The following is a 26,928-nucleotide window of genomic DNA, read 5'->3' as shown; positions in this document are numbered from 1 at the left end:
AGACGTCGTTGGACAAGGACCGCACTTTCTCTCTCGGCTTCCACATGAGCAAGATGGGAGAGGGGACATTTGATCTCAATTAGTCCTCAAAAACAAAAGTTTAAACCAACTCAGCTGCCGGCAGACACTTGGCTTTAAATGCAGTTTTGCTACTGGAGTTATGAACAACCAAGATGAATAAATATTGTGCAAAACTTCACATCTAAAAACCTCCTTCTGAGAAGCTAAAGCTATTTTTCCATCAAGGCCATGTGTAAACTAATTGAACATAATAATAATAATAATAATAATAATAATAATAATAGATTGGTTTTCATGTTTTATATTTCTGTACACAACGAACCTTTCAAATCGTTCTCTTCTAGAGTCTCGCCTTGCCGACAGGAACCTGATTTGGTTAACACAACTGCGTGCATGCGCATGTTAATGACTGTTCCACATTATACAGAGAAGCTACTGTATGCTGCGTCATCACGCAGATACAAAAATATGAAGTGACATGAGCTTGCCGCTGCAAAGGTGATGTCAGCTCTGCGTTTTGTATGCAGGCCCTTAAAGGCGTCGAGGCTTCTCCCTCTGAGCGGTGGCAAAGGGCACGAGGTCCTCTGCGTGCAGCAGGTGCCCCGAAGAAGACTCGCGACAGATGAGTCGAAAATGAGCGTGACATGTGTTAAACAGGCGGAGCCTCCGCGACACTGACATTTGACAAGATGATGGGGCGCAGGCAATCATTATTGTCTCCACTTAAGCGAGCAGTAAATATTCAGGGCTGATGTCTGATGAAAGCAAACGCCATAATACAAATCAGCTTAACCAGATTTTCATCACTGATTGAGGTAGTTTCAAATAGATTGTGATCAGACTCAAACCCGGCTGGTAAAAACAGACCCAGATTTTTTTTTTAATGGCCAAAAAGCCAGTGGGTCCATATTAAAGATTTTGAGACAAGTGTTCATCTAAAATGCTTACAATAATAACTTTAAAAATGTATATGGCAAGAATCAGACAGAATTCTTTCCTCCGACACTTGTACTCATCTTCACAACCTGACAGACCTTCGACCTCAGTCCTTCCTGCCCGACAAAAGTACCAGAGCTGGTGAGTCAGGCTTGGAGAGGAACATGCCAAGGAGATGCCTCCCCTCCACCTCCCCCCCGTCCCTCTACCCACCCTCCAGAACCATTTGGACCACAGGGAATGGGTTAATCACATTAGAGGCCCAGAAGAGAGATGGGAAGTAGACAGTACCGTGACAGCCGGGGTAGCACTGGCACGACTAATCCCGTTAGGCCGAGGAAAAAGGGGGACGCCATCGCGCCTACGCGGCTGAGAAAGAAAAAAACATTTTCCCAGGAATGAGTTCACCTGTATGGTAACACAGAGAAGTTGGCCTGTTGATGCCTATTAGAAGAAACAATCGCACTTGGCACATACAAATGTTTGTTTTCATGCTGGGCACCACTTTATTGTCAGTGCCTGAAAAAAAATCAGCCGCAGACAGTGGCATTGCATGAGATCCTCTTTCATGCCACGGTGAAGCAGCCCCTTTCAACCCAGGGCTATCAGTCTCCCAAACAGTGAGAAGATGGGGAGGGGTGCTGTAAGAAGGACAGAGCTTATTTCATCTGCCATTGTAAGTGCACCCGAGTTCAACCTTAATGTAAACCTTTGCAGGCAGGATATGAATAGGATGCTCTCTATAAAAATATATCCTGCTGGGTAATCCGGCAGATGGCCACAGCAGCGGACACTACAAGCGAGGCTGGCCACTGCAGGGATAACAGGGAACGTCCGATCAGGCAGCCACTCTTCAGCCTGGGAGATGTGGAATCAAGATTCTTAACACCCCTTAGCAACGCTGGGAAACAGAGCCGTCAGTTTAGATCCATCAAGTTTCTACTTAATCTCGCCCACCATTTTTTTCTCTCTACGTTTTCTCTTCTTTTTTTGTATCTTCTCCTTTTGTTGTAGGGATTAAGCCAAGTGGTAAAACAGTGATTTAATGATCTTTCCATGGCTATGTGCACCACTTAAACCATGAGACAAACAAGCCGAGGCATTCGAAGAGTCACCCCCTCTAAAGGCGGCTGCTCAGGAACTGTGAGGCTTTTGATACTGCCTTAAGCTCTGGCTGATTATTTTTCCCACTGCCATGTGATGTGCTGCGCTCTGCTATGGGAAAATTTAAGGTTTTGTGTTTTGTAAAGGCCCATTGTAAATAGGATGAGAAGAAAACAGTTGGATAATTTGATGATAGCTTTATAATGATAAGGTATGGTGAATTTGGATGATTTGTTAATGCAGAATAGAAGGAGGTCTGTTAAATTTAACAATCATCGTGCTAAATTATTTGAAAATTACTAACTATTTTTACAGCTGTAGGTTGTTATTTCATTTAATCAACTCCAGATACAACTAAACAAACCCTCAACTTAGTCACATATCTGACATTCTATGGTTGAAAGCTCCCAAAAACATAGTAAGTGGACCTTGAGCTGGGTTGAAATATATTGAAACTACAAGAGTGAACTTTGAAGCTTAGCTTTAAGCCCACGTGGTTAATATTTCCTGAGAGTGCTATGGAAGACACTTTAACAGCTATTGACTCTCCATGTCATCAGATTCATCTGACTATTTAGTTCTTTCAAAAACTGATCTCTCACCTGGGGTTGCTGGTTGTCTGATGAGTACCTCAGGATTATGTCCATAGTTAACTCCAGCTCTGCTCCTTAACTTCATATTCATTGCTTGCACATCTGATCAGCAGCAGGATCTATTCAGTGAAGACATATATTAATTTAAACATGTCTGTCTTTGTGCAAACCTCATTTCACTTTTCCCTAAATACTAAGAATTAGTCAATGAAATACACTCGTGACACAGTAAGACAAAGCATCTCCTACCAAAACCTATTACTATAAAATTCACGTAATTATCTTGTAGTTCAAGACTGGTAATAACTGTTTTAAATAATTTATTGAGAAAACTCATCTGAAAAAGTCATCTGAAAGGTCAGATGGTCTCACTCACAAATTTACTTTTTATTCACTTGTGCTACGGATAAAAACCAGCAGGTGGCACCAAGTGAAAAGTAAAAAAGGGAACCTTTGAGCATCAGAGGATTACTGTAAATCATATACTCTTATTATGTTTGACTAAAATTGACAAAAAAGATAATTTATTACTTTTAATAAACGTACTGACACTGTCAAAACTAAAACAAGTTAGAAATTAATTGATAAGTTAAATAACTGTGTGAATAGGGTAAACATTTCAATTGATTGATAAAATGTATTTCATGACAATATATGAAGTCAATAATTTTTTTGGTATTAAAGGTTTTCTGAAATTGTGTGTTAAAATATGCAAATGAGTCATTATCTAATTAAATAATTAATTAAAATTTGAAAACATTTATGCCCACAACATAAATTATTTGTTAAAGCCATGCCTGTTTTTACAGAGGGGATTATGTCATGCCATAAATCAAAATATACCACCAAACTAATTTTTTTCTTTTTTTAATCAAACCGGCATTAAACTTACTTAACTTAAAAGGGGAACTCTGGCAATTATGTGTTTCCCCTCCATATAGCGCAAGCTTAACCTATGAGCTTTAAAAATGCACTGAAAATGCATATAAAAGCATATTTAAGTTAGGTTATATGACATCACCAGGTTATTTTTCCACCTTTGGAGAGATCCATTCAGAGCCACAGAATTCATACAATTGTAAACTCTGTGTTAAACTAATGAAGTGACTTTATCATAAAATGCTGGTACATGTACAGGGGCTGCTATGGAGAAAGGAATCTTTCAAACACACTAAATGAATCATTTAAATGTTTCATGGTTCTGCCAGACAAGTGAACAAAGAGTAAAGGGATCCTGAATCATTTATTTACCGGTGGGTTCTTTGTTTATCATTTAATGTTTGCTGCTTCATATTCAGTTTTCAGACTGTTTGCATTCCACTACATCACTTAGCACTTAATGAGCACTGGGTACATCTGCTTGAAAGCCGTAGAGATGACCATGTGGCCAAAAAGCTCTGAAACCAGCAACTATAATAATGACGTCTTCAGAGCCTCTCCATTTCAACAGAAACACGACACACTTTTTTTTTATACACTCAGTAAACCACATTTTTAATTATTCTGACGCTCAGGACACAACTGTGTGTGTGTGTGTGTGTGTGTGTGTGTGTGTGTGTGTGTGTGTGTGTGTGTGTGTGTGTGTGTGTGTGTGTGTGTGTGTGTGTGTGTGAGAGAGAGAGATCCCTCTCAGTGGGTAATAACTGGCAAGGCATTGGCAGTGATCAGTATAGAGTAGGACTAGAAAGCCATAATAGGAGGACAAATATCAGAGGAGAGGCCGTCTGCGTGTAATGGATGATAGAGGTGTTAGTGTTTGGGCCAGTGAGCAGTAAGTGGGTGAAGCTGGCTTCATTGTGTGAGAGCAGCAGGGTCAATGATGGTGATAATGGGGTGGGGAAGGGGGGGGGAGGGGGGGGAGGGTAAGTACTGTATTGGGGTTAATACTTCTGAGCTGGCAAAGAGATTATGGTACTGTCTAAAATATGGAAGGCCCCTCAGTGAAATGCCTTGCTCCCAGGCTCAACAGTACCAAGACAGTCGGAAACAGAGAACATCTTTTGAAGCACATATTAAAGGGCCCAATTGAAAATAAATCATGGATTTGAATCTAAAAAATGAGCTGGGAAATTATGCACAATGGCTTCTTCAACATGAAACCTTATTCATGAATATTCTAAAAGTGCTCTCAATGAGGATAGTGCCTCTGGCAGATCTTAACATTATATCTAATGGATTCTGGATGTTTTGACTTAATCAAACATCCTCGGTGTGATGATTTGACTGGTCATCCTGTAACTGGACCAAACATCAAACATCATGCGTACCTCGGTACCAATTCTTGTTTCTCCTCCCACTTACCCCACTGTACTTTGTACATGCGTCACCACATACATAAGTCGAGCAGCCACTTGCTAAAGGAAACGTGGCATGTTTAAAAAATGGAACCCACACAGAGACACAGACACACACACACACACACACACACACACACACACACACACACACACACACACACACACACACACACACTTTTAGGTTAAATGTCACCTACAGTCAAAAATAATAGGAACACAATGCTGTGCAATGTCGAAGCTATTTCAGATATTGATAGAATCTATGAAGTATTGATAGGTTATTTTTTTTTAAATAAAATAATATCGATCACGAGCGAACATGTGGTCAGGTCAGTTTGTTGTGGTAGTAGTTTATATATTTACTTTTTCAAGAGCTATGTGCAGAGTTATTTCTCTGGTACACAACGTTACAACAGAATGATTGCAATATATAAACATCAGGTAAGATTTACAATATTCAGCATAGATATAGGCCATATATCCATTACAAGAAAGATGTGGTACTTTTTTTTATGAGCATGTCCAATCAGTGTTGATGGTAAATAAACTAAATTAAAGTAATACATTCTTCAGTAAACTGTCTCTGGCTCCAGCACCAGCTCTGTCATTTGGCATACAGCGACGTCAGTCGGATGTTATCTGCGTTTTCCACATGACAATGACAGTGAAATCCTTCATTAGTTCCCTGCTGATCTGTGCTTTCCTGATATCACATTATTAAGCACAACAAACAGTCCACTGTATTCCGAACCAAAACCTAGACCACCACATTTCATAACATTTTTTTTTTTTTCCAGACTTTTGACCTCACTTACTTTTGCATTTGTTAAATTTCCTTGTACATCATCAACTGATAGCCTAAATTTACCAGAATCATTCGGATTAATTCTGCTTGCTTTTCTTTGTTGTCCACAGTCCTTACAAATGATCAACACGGATCCATTTCTCAGTAATTAAGCACTACTTACCTCTCTGATTTCGTTCTTTGAAGATTTTGCAAGTTGTGTTAGTTTCCCGACAGAGGCTCCTTCTTGCACAAGTTTATTACCTCGTAATCCCCTCTCCTTCTTTCCATTAAATTGCTCCTCTGTTGAAATAACAATTATCCAATTTATTATTTTTCTTTCACTATTCATAACTCCCGCCATTTTTCGTAACTCACTTCCTGATCCGTCACTTCTCCACGTCATTTCCGGTTCATTCCTCTTTTGGCTCGATTCTGCTGCAACGTCCTATAACTTCCAAATTAAAAGCAATCCTTTCAAAGTAAACGCCCCCTAGTGTTTCACACACAATCCTCCCACATTCTCGGTTATGACCGAGTATTTTTATTGTGATAATTGAAATGGTTGTCCCATTGATTAAATCAAATAATTTTGTAAATATTATTAATATTTCCTAGTATTTTTATTCACTGTAGACATTCACAATATATTCATGATTTGGTTATATTGCCGACAAACATACGCTAACTTGTGAATAAGCAAAGTTCTGGCACTTATTGAAATGAAAGCATGAAAAATTATACATTAATTCCGGATGCGCTCTTGAATAACCAATTTATCCAGTTTCAGATGAGAAGATTGATGATTTTACATCAGTCTGGACTGTCTGGTTCTTCAAAGCAGTCATAAAATTATTTTGTGCCACAAGCCCTTAAAACCACACCTGACTTGGCTGGATCATGACCAGGATGTTTTATGGTAAACGTCCAATGGATACTCGTGTTCATAAACGACTTTCTTCGAGACGTGATGTAAACATTTTTAATATATTGATTTTAGATGGCAACACTGAGAGATCAGATAATCTGTTGATATAATCAGTAGTGGAAAGTAACTCAGAACATTTTCTCAAGTACGGTACTTAAGTACTATTTTGAGGTACTTTTATAACTTGGGTATTTATTTCTATTTGAGGTTATTTTCTCTTGTTTATTATTGTATATTGTGTTGTACATTCTACACTACATATATTTGAAAGCTTTATTTACTTTTGAGATGAAGATTTGACACAATGGTAAATACAACAAACTTTATAAATACACATTATTACAGATTAAACAAGTACTTTACAACCCGTTTGGCCTCTAATCAAAGATTTGAGAAAAACGGAAAATAGAGTCGTGGATCAAATCTTTGTTTTTTTCTTCTTTCCTCTCCCGGTAATAATCCGACGAACCCTCAGATTTATCTGCTATCCCTCTTTATAAAAATGGAACTAAAGTGGTGTGTCTCCACACTGATGTTCCAGTAGTGATTATGTAACTATGGCAGATGTAATGATAAAATGAAATGTTTCTACCAATGCCTTGTTAGCATTTTTCAACCAGGACTTTTCCTTGTAATGGAGTATTTTTATGTTTACTATATTTACTTTTACTTAAGTAAAGTATCTGGACACCAAATGTTACAATTCTTATACATTACTAATTCATCAAGTACAACTTATCAATTGAATAAATACAGGCGTTAGGTAGGTAGGTAGATAGGTAGTTACTTTATTAATCCCCGAGGGGAAATTTTTTTCGCTACAGCAGCATACAGAAGCAATGAGATAATAATAGAAATAATAGAATAAAACAATAGAATAGAATAATAGAAAAGCAATAAAATAGCAGTAAAAAATATAAAATGCACAGTATATACAGTACAATATATATCTATATATATTATATACAAACAAACCAAGACACACAGTCAACAGTGTTTTTGTTGTGTGATGGATTTTGCCAGAGGTGAGTTATTGTACAGTCTTATTGCGGTCGGCAGGAATGATCTCCTGTATCTGTCCTTGTGACAGTGGAGCTGGAGGAGTCTTTTGGAGAAAGTGCTCCTCTGTCCCTGCAGCAGGTGGTGGAGAGGGTGGTCAGGATTATCCAATATGGATAATAGTTTGTTCAGCGTCCTCCTCTCCACCACCTTTTCCAGGCTATCCAGATTGTAGTCGATGATGGAGCCGGCCTTCTTAACCAGTTTGTTAAGTCTGTTGGTGTCTCCGGCTCCAGTGCTGCTCCCCCTCTCTCCCTCTCTCCCTCCCTCCCCCTCCTCCCCCTCCTCTCCCCCAGCAGACCCCAGCGAAGTACAATGCACTGGCCACAACAGACTGGTAGAACATCTCCAACATCTTGCTGCACACATTGAAGGATCGAAGTTTCCTCAAGAAAAAGGGTCGACTCATCCCCTTCTTGTAGACAGCGTTGATGTTGGTCTTCTAGTTCAGTCTGTGTAAGGTGTGGAGGAGACAGATGAGGGTGGTGAACTAAACCTGTTGAAGAAACAGTTTAGCTCATTGTTCCTCTCCAGGGAGCCCCCTGGTTGTCTCTCTCTCCCCTTGAACCCAGTAATCTCCTTCATACCGGTAAGTTACAGTAAGTTACTTTACTGATGACTGTTTACGCATTCAAATCACTTTTTATCAGAATTTGGAATATTTCATCTGAACAGTTTCTTTTGCAGGTCTCTTTTATTATATAATCACATGGCATGGTAAACATAATGTGTGAGTATTTCAGGCTTAGTCAGAGTCAATGAAGAGATCGGGATAGAGGTCCTCCTGGGTGCTGATATGGATCTCATCCCCCCTGAGGGTTGACTTGAGAGGGGTGCATCTCGGCATCAGTTTTCTTCCAGTCTAACAGAACAGAAGGGAGACGTTTTAATCATCAATTCAATCGCTGAGAAGAACGTTTAGGGATTAAAGGACATAAACTGTGGAAATCTAAGTTTCTTTTTTTCTTTCAAACTAACATTCATTTTTTGGGTTTGAATTTTGTGAAGCTTAGTGCCTTTATGTCACAAATATGTTTCTCTAAATTACAATATATACTGACAGAGTACTTCATACAAATTCACAAGTGGTATCAAACTGTATCCTTTTTTTTAAATGGCTTACGATTTTCTTGGATTCACCGTGGGATCTTAGAATGCACTTCTTAAGCCTCTCTCCTTGTTTTTCCATCTCAATTTTCTGCTGTTCATCTTGGAGCCTGAATCAAGAAATGACATTCAGGAAGACATCATGTAACTTGATCTTTTAAGGAAACATGTGTCTTTTCTTAAGTTACCATAGTTGTATAATGTGTATTCTATTTTTAACACTGCAGTGAAGACAGAAAAGCCAATCTGAAAAGTCTGAAAAAGGGGGTCATGTTTACTGTGAAGTGCAGTAATTGTAAGCCGACTACAATATTTCAAAAATATTTTTATGATGATTTTATAATCTTTGAGCTTCATACTAGTGGACAAAATATATCCTTTGCATTCTTATATACCATGTAGGCTGTAATAAACAATAAAACTTATACTTAATGTGAAGTTCTACAGCCAATGAGACAAACCTTTGCATCTTCTCATTTTCCTTGAGATGCCTAACTTTCCTCAAGATTTCTTCAGGCAGGTTATCAAGTTGCTCGAACAACAAAGACATTCTATACTCAATACTGGACAGCTTCTCTAAGGGATCGAGGAAGAGAGGGCTTTCTTCCATCATGTGGCAATATATATCAGTTATCTTCTTATCCAGCTCCTCCAACATGATATTCTGTAAGTAGGAAAATTGTTGAAAGAGGAAAAAAAACAAGGAATCATCTTAAAGCTGGGATCAAAATGAGCTCGCTGTGTGCACTTTACTGATGCCGCCTTATATGATTTGTATAGTTTTGTTATGCCATGGGGAAAACATGTCGTCCAACATGTAGTGCATTGTGCTTCCTTACCTGGTCCTGTGGTCCTGAGTCGTGGAGCCTAACCTTCTTTTTGAGAACGTCAATTCTCTCAGTTTCTTTGTCAATTTTTTCCTTCGTTTCATTCAGCTGCAAAGTTAGCATCTCCTCATCATCGGTCCTTCAGACAGACAGAAATTAGCATGAGGTGGAAATGTTTTCATCCAGTATTTTGTGCCATTCTTGTAAATTACTTGCCTTGTATGCTGTTTTTTTTTCCTCAAGCTGTGCTTTATGTTACATGCCTGCTTGTTATTTCTAACTTTTGACATCAATCTGTCCAGGACTGCAGGTTAAAATGAACCTCTGGATAGAACCTCTTACATTTTTTTTAAGGTGGTCTCAATGGTCTGTTCCAGTGTCCTGTCCCTTATGCTGAAGTTCTGCATCATCAGATAAAGGATCTGGTCTGTCAGCTCTGACATGAGAACCGCTAGCCGCTGGGGATCAGACAAGTACAGCTCCAACTTGTTCTGGAGATAAAAAAAAAAAGAAAAAAAAAAGGGGGGGGGGGGAAGACACCACATTGTGAGCACTGCAATTATACAAGATTAAAGAAAATTATGTTTTATAAGGAATCTTTGATTTTAAATTCAGGAAATCTGACCTCGTTCTCAGTGCTTACGCTATCCAGGTTAGAATTTGTGACCCTGAAATGCCAAAGAGTTTGAGCTTAGGGGAAATTAAAATGTAATGAATAATATGTGTACCGATTTTTATTTGGCAGAGTGTTCTTTGTGTAGCTTTCTTAATTAGGACCAACAAAATGTTCAAATATCATAATAAAAGATATCAAGAGAAATAAAATGAAGTGAAAATGTGAAATGAAACTTAAATCAAAATGTAAACAGGTATACATATGAAAGGATGATATCCCGCTGCATCAGAGCAGTGCTGAAATGTTAATAAGTAGAATTATTCAAGTATAAATTTGAGCTACTTTTACTTGAGTATTTTTTATTTCATACAACTTTCTGCTCTACTGCATTTAAGAGGGAAATAGTGTAGTTTTTACACAATTATAACTATCTGACACCTTTAGTTAATAAAACTTTGCATAAAAATCAGACTGACATGTTAAACACATTTTAACACATTGTTATAAATTAAACTACCCAACATTATAAACAAGTTAAGCTAAACAGATTTTTTTTTTTTGATTAACTGATGAGACTAAATGGATTAGCAACATTTTGATCATTCAGTTGATAGAGCATTTGCTGCTTTTCCTTTGAATTAATTTAGTCCTTTCAATACATTTTTAATAATTTGAGGACTGGATGGTTGATTGTGCTTCCTTACAGAGTGTGGCTGTGGCCTGAGGATGGCGTTGTCGAAGGCAGCACTGTATCCAGACCCAACTCCACACCCGTTTTCAAACCTGTGTGCAAATTATCGTTCCCATTACACCAGTCACACCATTCATATATAAAGAAAAAAACTATGCAAGTTTCTGCCGCACCAATTTTGACCATTATTTTTTAACTGGTCTCTTAGTATGATTTTTAATAAAGTACTGTTAATAAAGTAGTCCGGTAATAGCGTTGTGTCATTTGTGGGAGCACATTCAACTGAATCACTTCCTGAAGCAATTCATTCATTTCTCATTTGAGTTGAGCTGTTAGTCAGTTGTGAGCGAATGTGCCACAATATACTGTCTCAGTCAGTGAGCTACAAGCTAGTGTAGCCTGGAGTTAGCACAAGATAATCAATGGCCAAATCAATAGCCTCTTTCCTCATGTGGTTACACTTACAAAGCAACATGAACACAAATGCACACACCTTCAAGTTCCCCTTAGTTTTAGTAGACTACAATAAACAGAAACTTGAACTGTTAGGCAGGAGGAGTGTGCTGCAGCACATCAGACTGTCTTAGATCCTTGTACTGCGAGGGAGAAGTGCATGTTCGGTGATTCATCCACTGAACATACTACTCAGTGAACGTGAGCTCAAGCTGCCGGGATCAGGTTCATCAAGTTCAAGAGTAATGCTGAACTGTAGCGCAGTTAAAAACACTTAAAAGTAATGAAGAGCCAGTGTCCATCTCAGGTACTCAGCGAGGAAACCTTTAAAATATTAAGAAATATAAACAGAGTTCGGTGGTTATGTCAAAATGACAGCAATTCTGGAAGCTGGAGATCATAAGGAATATCCGCCATTCAGTTGTTACACTTCAGTGAGGGGAACTACTCGGAGCTCTGGTCAGCACTGAACGATTCAGTGAACGAATCCTTTGAAAGCACTAATTCTAGTGATTTGGGACACTGAAAAGAACCTCTTTGCACATCACTATCTTTTATGGGATTCCCAAATCTCTCCCACAATGAGTAGTATTTATAAATTTCGCTTTAGTCAGTGCAATCTTTTAAAAAAAAAAAAAAAAAAAAAAAAGATGATTTAGCTCAGACCTGGTGTCCAATAAAAGGCTGATATCAGTGGATAAACCAACACCGCTGTGGCCCTTATCGGTTTCCAGTTAATTCAATGGGTTTTAACACTTAACTTCCTGTTCCTGAGGATCAGACTTCTGCTCAGTCTGACCATTTGTGTTAGTCAAGACTTTATCTTTCCCAGTCTCTGTTTTCTGGGTGCCATGCCCCTCTGGAGGCATCAGGTTCAACAGAATCTTCTGGCACCTCTTCTGTTGAGTCAAGACTTCCTCAACGTTGACAATTTCACTATGAAGAAGAAAGATTTAGATCAGTGTGACACATCATTACATGCCACTGCAAAATAATCATTGCACTTCAATAACTGTAAAATGTCTCCCTTTAATTAACAGTGTACCTGGTTAATTGCTTTAACCCGTTATGTACATAAAACATGGAAAATGTGCACATATTGTTCAATGATACAATTAAGAAACGAACATAGTACTACCATTTTAATGTCACTAGTTTTTCAGTCCACTTCTCAATCACACCATTTCTCTCATGTTTGGACTTGCTCACTTGATCCAAACTGACAACAGAGACAATTATTACAACAGTGGAAAACAGATATTGAATTCAGTCTTATGATGTAATATCAGGGAATCCAGTACTTACAAAGCTTTGGCATCCACCAATTTATTCTCAGTCCTTTTCTGTAACTCTTTCAAGTTTTGTTTGGTTTCCTCGTGGGATTTTTCCATCAGATCTATTTTGCAAATATTTGTAGCAATAGTCTTTTCAGCCTTCTGAATCGCTGACTTTAACTTAGAGGGATGACAGTAAACGGAGCATTACGGATAATTAAGAAATAAACAAACAATGAACTGGTATTTGAAAAAAGAAGATAGTTAATCAACATTTCATGCGCTTGTCATCGTTAACTTAAAGCGTAGCAGACTATTAGACTGATGTTGGCCTTTTGTAATAATAGAAAGCATATTTAAAGGGAAAGTGTGGTATTTTTAAACCTGGACCCTATTTTTCCATCATTTTGGGTGGAAACGACTTATGGGGACAACAGCTTTTTGAAATTGCTCTTTGGGAATCTAAATCCCTGCAGCCAACTGAGGGCACCTGCTGATCTTCAAGACTGAGCACTGCTGTATCTTCATTATCAAAACAGCATGTGCACTTGGAGATGTTACCGATCTGTGCAACACTATTCATTGCTCTTGCAATACTGAAATAAGACCCTTCAATTCATGTACCTTGTTCATTGCAGGCTTCATTTCAAGGGCCTTGCTTTTCTGTCTGCTGTCTCCCATGATTCTGTCTAAGGACGGAGGACAGATTAGGCCCAATGTTATCCTTTAATTGTCCAAAGTATGTCAGTCTCTTAAACAGTTAAATACACACACCCACACATGGCCCTGCTATCAAATGCAGGCAAACATGACAAAATACAGTTACTAAAAAAGGCATTTTCAGTATCTCCCCCCCCACCCCCCCCCCCCCCCCACCCCCCCCCCAAAAAATGTGTTTCTTCGATCAAAACGACAACATGAATACTGCTGAACTTCAGTGAAAATGACTGTAGTCTGTAATCACTATCACAACACATGACAAGATTGTTTGTGGCATTAGGTGCTGTACTGGCTCTGTATTTAAATGGCCTGCAGGAGCTTGAAAGAACACAAACTGAGTTTGACAAAAAGCTGCACAGTTTCTCTGTATCCTCCACAGTTACTGACCGCTTTGCACCAATCTAGTCTTGTCTTTTCTATTTCTGGGTCACATGCTGGTGTAGTAATTACATTTATACAACAAATAGTCCCGACCCGGCGGTTTGATGGGTCGACTGTACAATTGGAAATATACATATAATATAATTTAATTATATATTCCTATTGAGAAGGCCCAGTGATATTTCTAATGATGAGCAGGCTTTGTGGTGATTTGAGCACATTTCAAATGTACAGTTGACCAATCAGATCACTGCTTCTGAACTACTTGTTGTATAATTGCATTTGAATTTCATATAATATGCAGCATACTGTTGTTAAAAATGAGTCCATCGATATCTTTTTTTCCAGCGGATATCTTACTTAAAACAAGATAGAGCGAGCTAAGCAGTTTAGTGTTTCTATGTGCTGTATTTATTCAGTTTGAGAAACGATTTCTAGAAACCAATAAATAAAAAAAATAAAATAAAATAAAAAAAAAAAAAAAAAAAAAGACTAGATCTCCGTTGCTAGGGCGTTACTAAGGGTCGGACTACTTCCTGGAGTGGTAACCACCAATACGTCACGTTCGCTTCAACTGACGTGACTGCTCGTTTCCCAGGTAGTAGTCACACCCCATGTAGTGCCACTGTAACGGAGCTCATACAAACAAACAAACAAAATTGTATTTTGAGACTGAATTGCCCCACAATATGAATACACTTCGATCACATGTTATATTTAGACGGTTACTTGTTGTATAATCGCAGTATTATTGCTTAAATCTTCGTCATTGCAGCAAAGACTTACATTAACATGGCTATGGTTCGCCACTCTACCTAACTGACAGCATACAACAACTTAAAGCAAACTGGGTTTTTTTATTTGATAATAATAAAAGAAAAGATTAAAAAAAAAAAAAAAACCTCGACCTACTTTCCCTCCTGAGTTTACTCTTGGTCTCTGTTCATCTGTCGCGTCCAAGAAAACTGTTCTTCAAACCGAGTGTGACACAAATGTCTCCGCGTTTGAATGATGCTGAACTTTATTCAACAAACAAACTTTATTCAACAAACAAACTTTATTCAACAAACAAACTTTATTCAACAAACAAACTTTATTCAACAAACAAACTTTATTCAACAAACAACCTTTATTCAACAAACAAACTTTATTCAACACAATTTAAATATGCGAGCAATGAAGACACGTGTTAAATATAATAATGTACTGAAAAACAAGAATGTGTGAAGTAAAATAATAAATTACATTAAAAAAAATATTTTTTAAAAATGCAGGTAAAAGGATTGAGATACATATATTACAATTAATGTAAAATTATGGCGACAGAACAGTTTTGTTATATTTTGTAGTGTTTATAAATCTAAGAATCTTCACATGTTATATATATATATTGTTTATTGACTGAGGGGCTAATTAATCAGCAATATCAGTGACGTAGTGCAGCATGGACTCACTGATTGGCTGCGTTGGTTGATTTGAATTCACCTGAAGACGGAAGCTGGCGCCAAACACCAAAGAAATAAAAGCCAGTGCAAAGAGGGCAGACGCGACGTTGTGTTTGTGTTAAACTCGGACTTACTTTCACGTCTCCCCGACCAGGTGGGTTAAGTTCGCAGTTTTATAAGAGTGTTTTGTGTGACTGCAGTTAAAAGCCCCTGGTTTGTAGCTTTGGCATAGAGCGCAGGTGAGGATGTGGCAGGTGAGTTCATGGTTTCACTGAAGCTGGTGAAAGTTGTGGATTGTAGCGCTTGTTAGAGGTTTGTTTTGCCCTTAACTTGCAGTTCTTCCTAATGAGAGGACGCTACTGCATCTAGTTCAAATGGGTGTGCTGTGTTTAGCCCATCCTGTGGTGGTTCTTAAACTTAATGGGCTCCTGGTTTATCCTAGGGCTTGGACCTGGTGGAGCAGAGGGTGGAGCTGAGGCCTGCACCAGGTGCACCAGGTGGGGGTGGAGCTGAGGCCTGCACCAGGTGCACCAGGTGGGGGTGGAGGTGAGGCCTGCACCAGGTGCACCAGGTGGGGTGGAGCTGAGGCCTGCACCAGGTGCACCAGGTGGGGGTGGAGCTGAGGCCTGCACCAATCTCCCACAGTAACTGATAAGCATTAAACCCTTATATTGGTTGTAGACATACTGTTAAATTTCATTTGTATACTGTGTTTCTCCGACCATTTGATATTTCTTATTGACCGGGCAGTGACGTTAGAAGCCTTTCAGCTTGTATATTCAGTTTATATTTATTTAGGCTCTTTATTGCCAGCTGTGCTGCCTTAAGGATGAATCATGTCTCATGTTGCTAATCCCGTTTCTCATGTAGTTTGCCTTTTGTTGGTCAAATATACTGCTCTGCTGTCATTCTTTAGCACCTCACAGTGCTTCTGTCCACTCCAGCTGTGTGACGTGACACCCAAACGATGTACAGCAAGTTGTGCTGAGTGTCTTCATGGTGCAGTGGAATTTGAAATCACGGCGTGGACCTGTCCAGCTTCATAAACTCACCCAGACAGGTCAGTAACAGCCTGTAAATCAGTGCCATGAGTCATTGTAACATTCGTGTTCTCGCTGTCTAATTTGCTCTCAAGAACAATGTGTAGTGCCGAGTGACTAATTCTCCCTTTGTTGTGCCTCTTAATGCTGTGAAAGCATGTTTAACATTTTAGCTAAAGCCTCAAAGTTAAGAAGCACGCTTAAAAAAATTTGAATTAACCTTTTATTTGTGACAATTCACTGGCTTGTTTTTTTCCTGCAGTCTATTAACCTGGAAAGTGTATTGAGACCTGACTAAGGTTTTACTTTTTTCTTCTCTCTCAGGCAGCAGTCAGATCTACGAACAGTTAAGTGTCATATTTATTCCTTAAAAAAAAAAGTCTTCACTTCGCTGCCGTGCTCATCTATCTCTTTCTCTAATGTGTCTGCCTGGCTATGACTATTTATGTGTAATCAGGCTGGAACAGATTTGGGGCCATAAATTTTATTTATTTTTTAATTTTTTTTTAATTCTTTTAATGGGTTTTGTTTGTGCATGGCCGCCGTGCTGTGACTTCTGCCTTGCGTTGGTGCCCGGTGACCGTTTCTATCCCTTTTTCTATCCAAAATGTCTGTCTTGCCATGACCATGTGTTTCCTTTTCCTTCTTATGGCTTGCAAAACGCCGTCCACCCCGCCGATGCCTCTGCCGTCTTGGGCATGCTTGATGACAGATTATTTGTGATCCTCCAAAGTAAGATGTGCTTTATTAAACTATTTTAGCCCACCCCTGCAAAACTTTATATCCCAGTGAAATGTCAGCGATTTGACACGACTATATCCTTGACGCAAAGATATTTTGTGCATTCTCATAGTATGTTGAATGGTGTGGGGGGCCGAGGGTGGGGGGGGGGGGGGGGGGTTGAGTGCTTATTACTCTGTAAAGCAGATACTAGGCAGGAGTACAAATAGGTTCTTAGGAGGGAGTAAGCTTAGCAGAGGGAGACGGATGGCTCAAATGACCCTGATGTTGGATATCCAGTTTGGGTATATTTGCTTTATTTTCCATTTAATGGTGATAATGACTATAGAAGGCTAATTGATAAACCTATCAGGATGACACTATGCTAACTTTGCTACTCCTATGCTATTGAAACCAAGGGGGGGGGAGAAGCACGTCATTTTACCCTTTAGTTGAGGTGCACACACGCGCCATATTATCACAGAAGACTTAATCTGGGGGTGGAGTCATGGAAGAAGACGGTGACTGCAGTAGATGGAACGGTTTCCCGTGCCACCAGAGGAAACGAGGCCTCCACTGAGAAGTTCTGGATTGTTGTGAAAAAGAAGGCCAAGCTGTCCCGTAACCTTTGTTGATGGCGATGGCTCTCTGACCCAGGGATTTCTTAAAGGTTAAACACCGTTTTCTTTTAAAAGTAGTCCAGTAATAACATCCTGAGCAGAGAATGTGTCCGTGTTTACGCCCAAGCTTCTCTGTTCTTTTGTTTTGGTACACAGTCCAGCTGAACTTGTATGTTGGAGTCCCTTGTCCCTCCCAACTGGACTCAGAAATGTCTTCTGTAAGTAACTTCACGGGTGCAGAATTTGACACGTCTATTTTAATTTTAATTTGGCTAGAGTAGACGTGATGTTGCTAACTTTCTGTTACCGATATGAATTTATAAGGCAAATGTTGCTTTTATTACTTGGCATGCTGCCAGAATTGCCAGGGTGCATATCACCACAATGATTGTTGGAACAAAAGAATGGGAAATGGTACTCTGCAACAAAGGCAGTCTTTTCTTTTCTATTTAATGTCCACATGCTGTCATTAAGCTATAGCAGACATCACTTTGGCTGCATAGTATGGGTCATGCTGAATGCAGAGTCAGGTGAGCTTGTTTTGTTGTTTTTAGCCAAGCTGCAGTTGGCTGTCGCTCATGTGACTTTGGCGTTATCACATGTAACTGTTAAAAAGCAAACTACTGCTAAACATGCTTATGATAACTGCTCTGCAAATATAGCAACCAAAAAACATAATTTGGCCAACTGTATATTGGCTGCCTTAAGGTCCTTTATGGCTGAATTTGTAATCTTTCATTTAGATATTTCAGCATCCATTGCACTGAAGTTTTTCATGCTGTGAATTTGAAAATTACTAATCATTATCTCCTCCACAAAATAAATGTTTTTGTGATGTCCACAACAGCTTTAAGTTTTGTTTAATGGATAAATGTACCTTGTACAGTTGTAAATATCGTCCTTTCTAGTCTGTCTTTACAGGAACAAACAAACATTGCACTTTACTTTGAGTAGCTGATTGCTTCTTGGATGAGCTTGGAGCTTTTTGTTTTTTAAGTTGGAAAACAAAGTGGAGCCATGATTATTTGTGACTTTCAGATTTCCATTTTTATGGCAATACTGTCAAATAACAGTTGCCTCTAGTCTATGTTTCCTTAAATTCTATATAGTCTGTACACAAATAAACTTGAAATTATTAAGGATGGCCTTAATTGCAAACTACACCTAATTTAAAGTTGCTTTGCTGTAGCTGTGATTGGGATGTTGGCACTCAAAGCATTCATGATACATTGTCCCTGATTTCTCAGACGTACTGTGCAGGCTTTGAAAATCTGGTAACTGAATTACATGCATACCCCTAATGTTTACATCCAGGGAAAGTGTCAACTCTTTGAGTTGGTTCTTTTGCTGTGTTTTTTGTTTGTTTTTTTTGTCAACCAAGTTGCATCTTCTGTGTTTCATGCATTGGTTTATTTTAATATAGAAAAACTTGCATTTTAATAGGGTTCATATTGTTCACATTACCATGAGTAGAAACAGCCATGGCCTAATTTAGTGTCTGGAAAGACACGCGGCAAGTTTCCATGACGATGATCAGCTTCACAAAGGAGAAATCTCAGGGAAACAATGAAATGCTGCAAAGTCTGCAATATTTTGATGTTTCCTTTAGCAACTTCATCTAATGAGTTAAGAACTCATCAGTATGTCATTTTAAATGCTTTAAAAATAAATAATAATAAAAAAAAAAACATGTATGGGCTGAGTTGTGAAAGTTTAAAACCTGAAGTTCAAGCAAGAACTTGTATAGTTAAATGAAATTGGGGGGGAAAAAATATTTGATTCCACAGGACTTCCAAATTTGAAACTGATGACAAACCCCTTACACATTGATGGGGAATTTTTTTTTTTTTTAATTTGTCCTTAGGAAGAAAGACATTGTTTATAAAGTTTTGAAGTTTTCCTTTTTAACTGATGTCTGCAATGCATGTCCAGCTTAGTTATTGCATGTTAAAACGGTTTGGCATACTTGTAGACGGCGAGTGCTGCAGACCAGAGGTTGAAAGTGTAAGGGGATTGGGTGGTAGAGTGAGATGAGGGCTGTGAAAGCATGATGCTATTGTCCTGTCTGTCTTCATTATTTATAGAATGCCTTTCTCCTACAGATGACACCTCTGGTCATAAACTGTTGACTTTTAATTCTTTGAGTTTTTCCATACATGTATATATGCTTTGTGCATATGTATTTGTATGTACATGCACATGTTTATCATGCATATTACCTGTAAAGTGCTCCGTAATATTAAATGTTTTTATTCTGCTTGCTTGCAATTGCCATTGGGCATTCTTTAAAAAATATATATATATGGAGAGTTGACTTTACACCCATCACCAATGCAGAGTACATCAAATTAGTTGGATTAAGCAATGTCTCTGTAGAACAAGCACTTGTCCTGTAATAACAGTGTTGTAGTTTCATGGTGTGCCACTTATAAAGATTTAAGCCCCCATATCTGGGTTACACTGCTCCCTCCCACCAGCCAGATTATGCCATCTGTGAGAAAAGAAGAGTATATGTATGGGTGTGTGCGCATGTCTGTGTGTCTAGCTTTCAAATCAAATTCTGAATGTCTCCTTTCACTATTAATCCAGGTCGTACCCACTGAGATGTTAATAGAACGGCTGGGACTGAGATGCTGCTGTTTATCCCAAGAGGGTGATCTAAAAAAACAACACGTGCGCACATGATCTGCTGCACGAGGAGTACTTAGGAGTCAGAAATGGTAAAATGTCTCGTTTTGTCTGGACCACCAGTCCACAGCCAAAATATATTTGATTTATTAAAAATAACCTAAATAATTACATTTAAAGAGCTGGAATCAAAGAATTGTAACTTGTTTTTTTTTTGTTTTTTTTAAAGAATGAACTGAAAACAATAAATTTGTGATCAGAATAGTTGGCAAAAAAAAATTCTACTTACTAATTGCTGCAGTACTAGCAGAAATTCAAAGGTTGCATAATCTGCAGTTTTAGAACCAAGATTGTTTTGCAAATATTTAAATGCTTTTAAATGTAATGTAAATGCAAGGCGATTGATTAATAAGCCAATCTGCAAATACTTCAGACTGTTCAGGGCTTCATACAAAGTGATAATTAAGTATTTGGCATGTTATGAGCATTTTTGCTATTTTCTGACTGAGATCAATGCATTCATTGGGGGGAAAAAAAGCAAAAAAAATAAAACGGCTAATTTTAAAATATAAAGTGTTCAATAGGTGCAGTCTTGATTTGATTAGTGGTTACCATCCAAAATGAGTGCCTTCTATATTATCAAATTCATAGAAGGCAGCTAATGACTTTGAGTCCATAAAAATACACATGCTGAAATAAATGACTTGATGTCAAACGGCTGGCCTAACGACGACCGATTGGATGGCAGGAGTAAATCCGCTGGCCAAATCCCCTCGTGGCTCAAGCTGTGATTTGGACCAGAGATTTGTTTTCAGAGTGAACTCCTCCCTGCAGAGATGACTGTCACCGTCCAACACACTGCAGACTGTCGCAGACCAGCAATTAGTCGGTGTAATTTGAATGAGACCGCTTGGGTTCGACTTTGACCGCTCCTTCCCTGCGTGCTGACGTGAACAACAGACGTATGTCGGAGCCACTGACGAGCTAAGTCCACTGCAACTCTATGGTAAGATGGACACTGTTGTGTACCTACTCATCTTCTGGAGAGATTTAGTTGTACGTCTAATGTTTTGTGTACGAATTATGAAAAAAAAAAAAAAAATGTAACTTTGATGTTTAAACTTACTGACAAGTGAAAACATTGAAAAGTGATTAGCATTGCTGCTTATAAGGATACTGACGTGCTTTGTTGTGGGTTTTGACTTGCAATGAATTATTAAAATGAAGAGAAACGTCTCTTTAAACTTACCCTGAAAACAATTTTTTTTTATTTGTCTTTATAAGAAATATAAAAATTCACAAAAAATTCCATAAAAAGCCATGATTCCTAATTAATCATTTTTTAACAATTCAAAAATAATTCAATATGTTGAGTGGAAGAAGGTTCTACCTGTGTAGCGTGCAAGCATTTGATTTGTTTGTAGAGAATAGCACGATAGTAACATGTACAAAAAGAAAGTTATCGTAAATGAGCAAAAATATGCTTGCTATGCTATAATTAATAGATAGCGCCTCAGGCAGGTGAAAGTGTGAGCAGGGTTAACAAACCAGTGCTTTCCTAGAACAATGTGAACTTCACTTTGGTGTTAAATCTCCAAACTCTTATTCCGTCAGTATAGCAGCCCCATATATTCCCTTTTTCCCTCATTTGCTATTGTGTTTACGTATAAAAATTGAATAGTTGTTGTAAATTGTTCTTTTTACTGATGTGCTGGCTCGCCCCCACCTGCAATCCTAACCACTCACTCAATCCCTTGTTTCAAGTTCATTTAACAAAGGTGTGTAAAGTGAATTGCTTCAATTCAAATTTGTTTAAACGTCATCACGTCTGTTGTCTTCACCCCACTTTCATCACAATTAGCTTGCCGCATAAAAAAAAAGCTGCTGCAGAGCATGTTTCTGAATGGCCCAATAACGTACAATAGGTGTACCACTTTGACAGGTGGTGATAGATTCAACAGCGAGTGGACTGCTGCACAACATTAGAAAATATAACAAACCTCAAAGGTTTCACTATCATTTGGTCTGACTTTTATTATCACTTATTTCAAATTAATCAAAGGAAAAGGATAACAGATATACTAGTTTTGGTGGACTTTAATGTATAAAATAAACAATCTCAGCTGTTATTTTAAGATATTTTCTTTTGTAAATGTCACCAAAATGACCAATTTAGAGAATACTGGATATCATGACTGTAGTTCTTACTGAGGCCCTACATAAACAATGCAGCAGCAGTTCACCTGGATTGCATGCTTAATGCACAGGTCAGCGCACCCTATGCATATAGACACCATGTGTAATTACCACTGCGTTGCTTTATGAATATGGAGTAATGTGTTGATTGCTCTGCTCTGCAGGTTGTTGTATGCGTTGAGCTGTCAGCTCTGTCCGCCGTCTCGTGTGCAGGTGCGCTGGCCGAGATGTGAGAAGGGGTCATGCCTCTGGTCAAGAGAAACATTGAGCCTCGGCACCTGTGCCACGGTGCCGTGCCTGAAGGAATCGGCAATGAGCTGGAATGTGTAACCAACAACACGCTGTCCGCCATTATCCGACAACTCGGTACCCTGAGTAAGTTGCTTTAATTCTGCAGTGTTTGTGTCATAAAACATTCACATGCTTATTTCACCCAAGATTATTAAATGAGGGAGTCTGTTTGGCCTCTTTTCTCTGTGGCTATCGCACAAATGATCTAGAAAGTGTTTCTACTAAATATGAAATGACTAAATCGTGTCGAATTCAGATCAAAGTTTATTTAAAGTCATGGAGTGGGCAATCGGGAAATGTACGTTTCATAACTTGCCGTGTCATTGGATGTAATATTTCAGCTCCGTTTGGACAAACACTAGACAAAACTTCCTGTGTTTTTGGGGCCTCACAAGTTAGGTGGAGGCGCCGTGAAAGGAAGCGAAGAGGTGTCGGGATGCTGTGGTTGTTTGCAGACGCTGCTCACCGCTCGCAAAGTTTCTGTTCGTAAAATGCAGACCGTTCTACCTGCTGAGAGAATTCACAGCCATTCTGGTGGTCGCGGTGTAGTCTGGCTTACAATTGCTGCTCTGAAACATGTGAGACGGAAAGAAAAAATGTAGCGGCAACAGGGGAAAGACTATTTTAGGAAGCAAATTTACTCCTGGACATCTGGCACGTGGCTGCTCTGATTAGTGTGTATGTGGCTTTAGTGAAGTTACATGAGCTTAGAGCTTACCGTAGAGCTTTATATCACAGGCAGATAAGATGGAGAGTAGGTGGGGGGAGACACTAATACAGGCAGTCGAATGATGGCCTCCACATTAAGTGGATCCGAGCTGTTTGACACGTACTAGTCATGGTGGAATGCGCAGCAACCAAACACTTCAAATCCAAAGCAATATCCTGGATCCACAAATGGACAAAACGAGAGATAGTTGATGTCAAAAATAGGTGTATTGAAGGGTACAATACCTTTTTTTTGTATTGTCCATTTCCTTTATTTTCTTCCTCTGTCATGCAATAAGCTGCTCTTCTTTCCTAACTTTGAGATTTGACGCACCTTTGTATTCATAAACGGATCCTTTTTCCTCTGGTTTCTTGCTCTGGTTGCAGGTAAACATGCAGAGAATGTTTTTGGGGAGCTTTTTAATGAAGCCAACACCTTTTATGTTCGCGCAAACTCCCTCCAGGACCGAATCGACCGCCTGGCTGTTAAAGTCACCCAGCTGGACTCCAGCGTGGAGGAGGGTTCGTTCACTGGAAGTCATCTGTCTGTTAATTTGTTACTGTGTACTCTGTTGCTAATTCTCACATGCTTCATATTAATCCTCTTTCTTGCCGTTTTGCAGTCTCTCTTCAGGACATTAACATGAGGAAGGCGTTTAAAAGCTCAACGGCCCAGGACCAGCAGGTTTTGTCCAAAGGCAGCACTCCCAGCTCTGTGGCTGACATGCACAAAGGCAGCGACAGGCCTCCTCCCCTCAGCACCCTGAGTAAATACAGGTACCGCATCCGAGGAAAAAGTGAAACATCTGATCGTTTTTCTATGTCAGTTATTGCATCAGGTTTAAAATGATTTGTTTAAATACAGAGATGATTCTACGGACGCAATGAAATTCTACTCTGATCCGTCCTACTTTTTTGACTTGTGGAAGGAGAAGATGCTTCAGGACACGGAGGACAAGAGGAGAGCGAGGCGGAAGCAAAGGGTGAGAGCATGTTGTACTCAACTTATTTATGTGCGAGAGGCAATCAAAAAGTTCCGAGACTGATCCTTTTGCGGGCGAACAGAGTGCAGCACTGACATTTATGGCATGAGAAAGTATTCAAAGTTATGTCACTCGATCAACATCAGCACCTGAGTTACAGGTGTTTTTATGACCACTGTTGAGATGGAGAGAACACATCATACTTTGAGTGTCAAACTTGAGAAATGTGAAGTAGAGACCTTTTGAAATGCTTCAGATAGACTACAGCAATTAAGAGGTGAGTCTGGAGAGGTGTTCCGAGTGTCATTCACGTTTCAAGAGGGACGTCTAAAGACCTCAGGTCAGGTCAGGAGGTCAACCAAGTGTGTTTTCTTTGACATTCTTGGTGATTTCATCCCCCAGGGTCAGACTGTCAAAACCAAGTTAGACGGTGAAGTTCTGAAGGAAAACATTTGACTCAAACGACCTGTGCAATGGCACCTCTGTTCTCTAACATGACAACGTGCCCGCTCAGCGCATTGAAAACGCACGAGTTTCTTGGCCGCATTTGACTCATTTTCAAATTCGAGTTCTTGTCAATTCCTTGTTTCTGTGTCCACGTTTTCCAGGAACAGAAGCGATGTGTGGAGAGCAGCACCCTTCAGCGTGAGGTGAAGAAAGTGAGAAAGGCTCGAAACCGCAGGCAACAGTGGAACATGATGTCATTCGATAAAGAGCTACGTCCAGATCACCGCCACCCACAGACTCTTCGAAGAGGAGCATCGTCTGAGGGTTCACTCTCTCCAGATGGCAGGTGAGTGCTATTTATACTTTTTATACTTTTTTTTTTTTTTTTTTTTTTTGGATTGAAAGTAGAGATGCAACCAAGATTGTGCTTTGCATACATTTTGCAATGATAATTTATTGTTTCATTGATTCCTTCTAATTCTGTTTGAAATGTTTTATTGTCACTGGAAACTCATGCACAAGACCAGTTTGTTTATTAATGTTTTCTGTGCTTTCTGGTACTAGTTTAAAGAAAGGGAACATTTATCTTGAAAATTCATCCTTAAAAAGATTGTATGACTGTATTTAATGCAGAAATCTTTAATCAAGATACACATTCCTGGTGCTTTTAGAGAGTATATCTTAAAACCTTACCTGTGTTGGGGTGGGGATACATTTTGAATTGGACCTTTTGACCCAGTTAGTTATATCTTGTATCTATAGCTTAGTAAAAGTTCATGTTTGATTTTGTCACAACAAATCTACCATCTGCACAGATGGTATATCTGCATCTGCATGAGTCTCTCCGTCTTTCACTGTTTATCCAGGCCTGACCTGCTGGACTACCCGATCCCTCCTGTGCCTGTTTGTAACTATGCCAAGTCTCATGACTACGTTCCCGGGAAAACACACCCGTCACCACCTGTGGAGCACGAATACTACAGCATCGATGTCAATTACAAGAGAGTAACCTACGCAACAGCAGAACCTCGTGCTACAGACCGAATGAACGGCTCGGTTCGTTCACCTACAGATTACAAGTATGTTTGTTTGTTTGTTTGCATATCGGAGATAGATTCACATATGAAATTACTTTCCACCATCCGCAACATAATCCTCTTTATTTTTCTGTTAAACAGCTCTGCCCCCCCACCAACTGCCCCAGGCCCACCCATCCCATCAGCCCAGACGGCCTTTGGTTTTCCTCTGGGTGCACTACCTCCGACGCCACATAATGGAGTTTTACATGTAGGCCCAGGCTACCCACTCCCACCAATACCTCCTCCAGGGCCTTGCATGGCCCTTCCTCCCGCAGGTCCCCCGCCTCCTCCTCTGCCTCCCCCAGCTGCACCCTCTCACCTCACAGGGCACAGTGAGACTAAACCTGTGAGAGACGGGAGAAGTGACCTGCTGTCCGCCATCCGCATGGGTGAGTCAGGGTATCTGCAGTCAGATACATGTTGTTTGTCATTGTTTTCTGCTGGTCACATAAATAAAACTGAACTGCTGCTCTGTGCACAACCCTTTTTAAGTCTGGTGTACAATACTTGATCTTATTTTGATAAATGTGCCCTTATTAGGCATCCAGCTGAAGAAAGTGCAGGAGCAACAGGAACAGCAGAACAAGCGGGAGCCGGTGGGAAATGACGTGGCCACCATCCTTTCCCGACGCATTGCGGTTGAGTACAGTGACTCTGAAGATGACTCTGAGCTCGATGAAAATGAGTGGTCTGACTGACGACCCCCCCATGGATCCATCTAGTGGACGCAATATTCTGAGCCGCTGCAGCGTCTGGCTTTACACGGGGCAACAACATTTTTTTTGTTTTTCTTGTCCCAGACTCTGAAAAACGTGGATCTTGCAGTATATTTTTTACACTTGATTTCAATCTGTTTTTAGAATTTTCGACATGGTGCATATAACTTATTCTTCTTATTACACTTAAAAATTAGAGATTTAATTCTGAAATGGACAAGTATGATTTTAAGTTATATTTGGCCTCTTCAGTGTCTACCAACA

At 39.4% G+C, this 26,928-nt stretch overlaps 2 protein-coding genes across 2 annotated transcripts; one reads left to right on the top strand and one right to left on the bottom strand.

Annotated features, from left to right (window-relative positions):
- Nucleotides 1-8,467: 8,467 nt before the first annotated feature.
- On the bottom strand, nucleotides 8,468-13,371 carry LOC138196009 (cilia- and flagella-associated protein 100-like). The gene is made up of 11 exons (XM_069145666.1): nucleotides 13,315-13,371; nucleotides 12,722-12,870; nucleotides 12,555-12,635; nucleotides 12,216-12,352; nucleotides 10,977-11,055; nucleotides 10,282-10,324; nucleotides 9,999-10,147; nucleotides 9,669-9,795; nucleotides 9,291-9,493; nucleotides 8,846-8,939; nucleotides 8,468-8,584 (listed from the first exon to the last, which is right to left on the bottom strand). Exons 1-11 carry the CDS (start codon nucleotides 13,369-13,371, stop codon nucleotides 8,468-8,470), a joined length of 1,236 nt encoding a protein of 411 aa, XP_069001767.1.
- Nucleotides 13,372-22,682: 9,311 nt separating this feature from the next.
- Nucleotides 22,683-26,646, top strand: wasf3a (WASP family member 3a). Its single transcript, XM_069145596.1, has 8 exons — nucleotides 22,683-22,815; nucleotides 23,827-23,961; nucleotides 24,063-24,216; nucleotides 24,305-24,422; nucleotides 25,031-25,215; nucleotides 25,736-25,941; nucleotides 26,062-26,337; nucleotides 26,489-26,646. Exons 1-8 carry the CDS (start codon nucleotides 22,683-22,685, stop codon nucleotides 26,644-26,646), a joined length of 1,365 nt encoding a protein of 454 aa, XP_069001697.1.
- Nucleotides 26,647-26,928: the final 282 nt, after the last annotated feature.

The sequence above is a fragment of the Embiotoca jacksoni genome, unplaced genomic scaffold (genome assembly GCF_022577435.1).
Source record: "Embiotoca jacksoni isolate LCO1_2020_lvr unplaced genomic scaffold, fEmbJac1.0.p SCAF_13, whole genome shotgun sequence".
NCBI classification, from domain to species: domain Eukaryota; kingdom Metazoa; phylum Chordata; class Actinopteri; family Embiotocidae; genus Embiotoca; species Embiotoca jacksoni.
This window is presented reverse-complemented; position numbering and strand designations above follow the sequence as displayed.

Excerpts from the sequence above, each read along its gene's own strand:
- LOC138196009 (XM_069145666.1), bottom strand. The coding sequence starts at position 13,371 with ATGGGAGACAGCAGACAGAAAAGCAAGGCCCTTGAAATGAAGCCTGCA. Across the intron at positions 10,148-10,281 it reads GCGTAAGCACTGAGAACGAG|AACAAGTTGGAGCTGTACTT; the intron begins GTCAGATTTCCT and ends TTTTATCTCCAG. Across the intron at positions 9,796-9,998 it reads GAGACCACCTTAAAAAAAAT|GACCGATGATGAGGAGATGC; the intron begins GTAAGAGGTTCT and ends GTCTGTCTGAAG.
- wasf3a (XM_069145596.1), top strand. The coding sequence starts at position 22,683 with ATGCCTCTGGTCAAGAGAAACATTGAGCCTCGGCACCTGTGCCACGGT. Across the intron at positions 23,962-24,062 it reads GGACTCCAGCGTGGAGGAGG|TCTCTCTTCAGGACATTAAC; the intron begins GTTCGTTCACTG and ends GCCGTTTTGCAG. Across the intron at positions 24,423-25,030 it reads GAGCGAGGCGGAAGCAAAGG|GAACAGAAGCGATGTGTGGA; the intron begins GTGAGAGCATGT and ends CACGTTTTCCAG.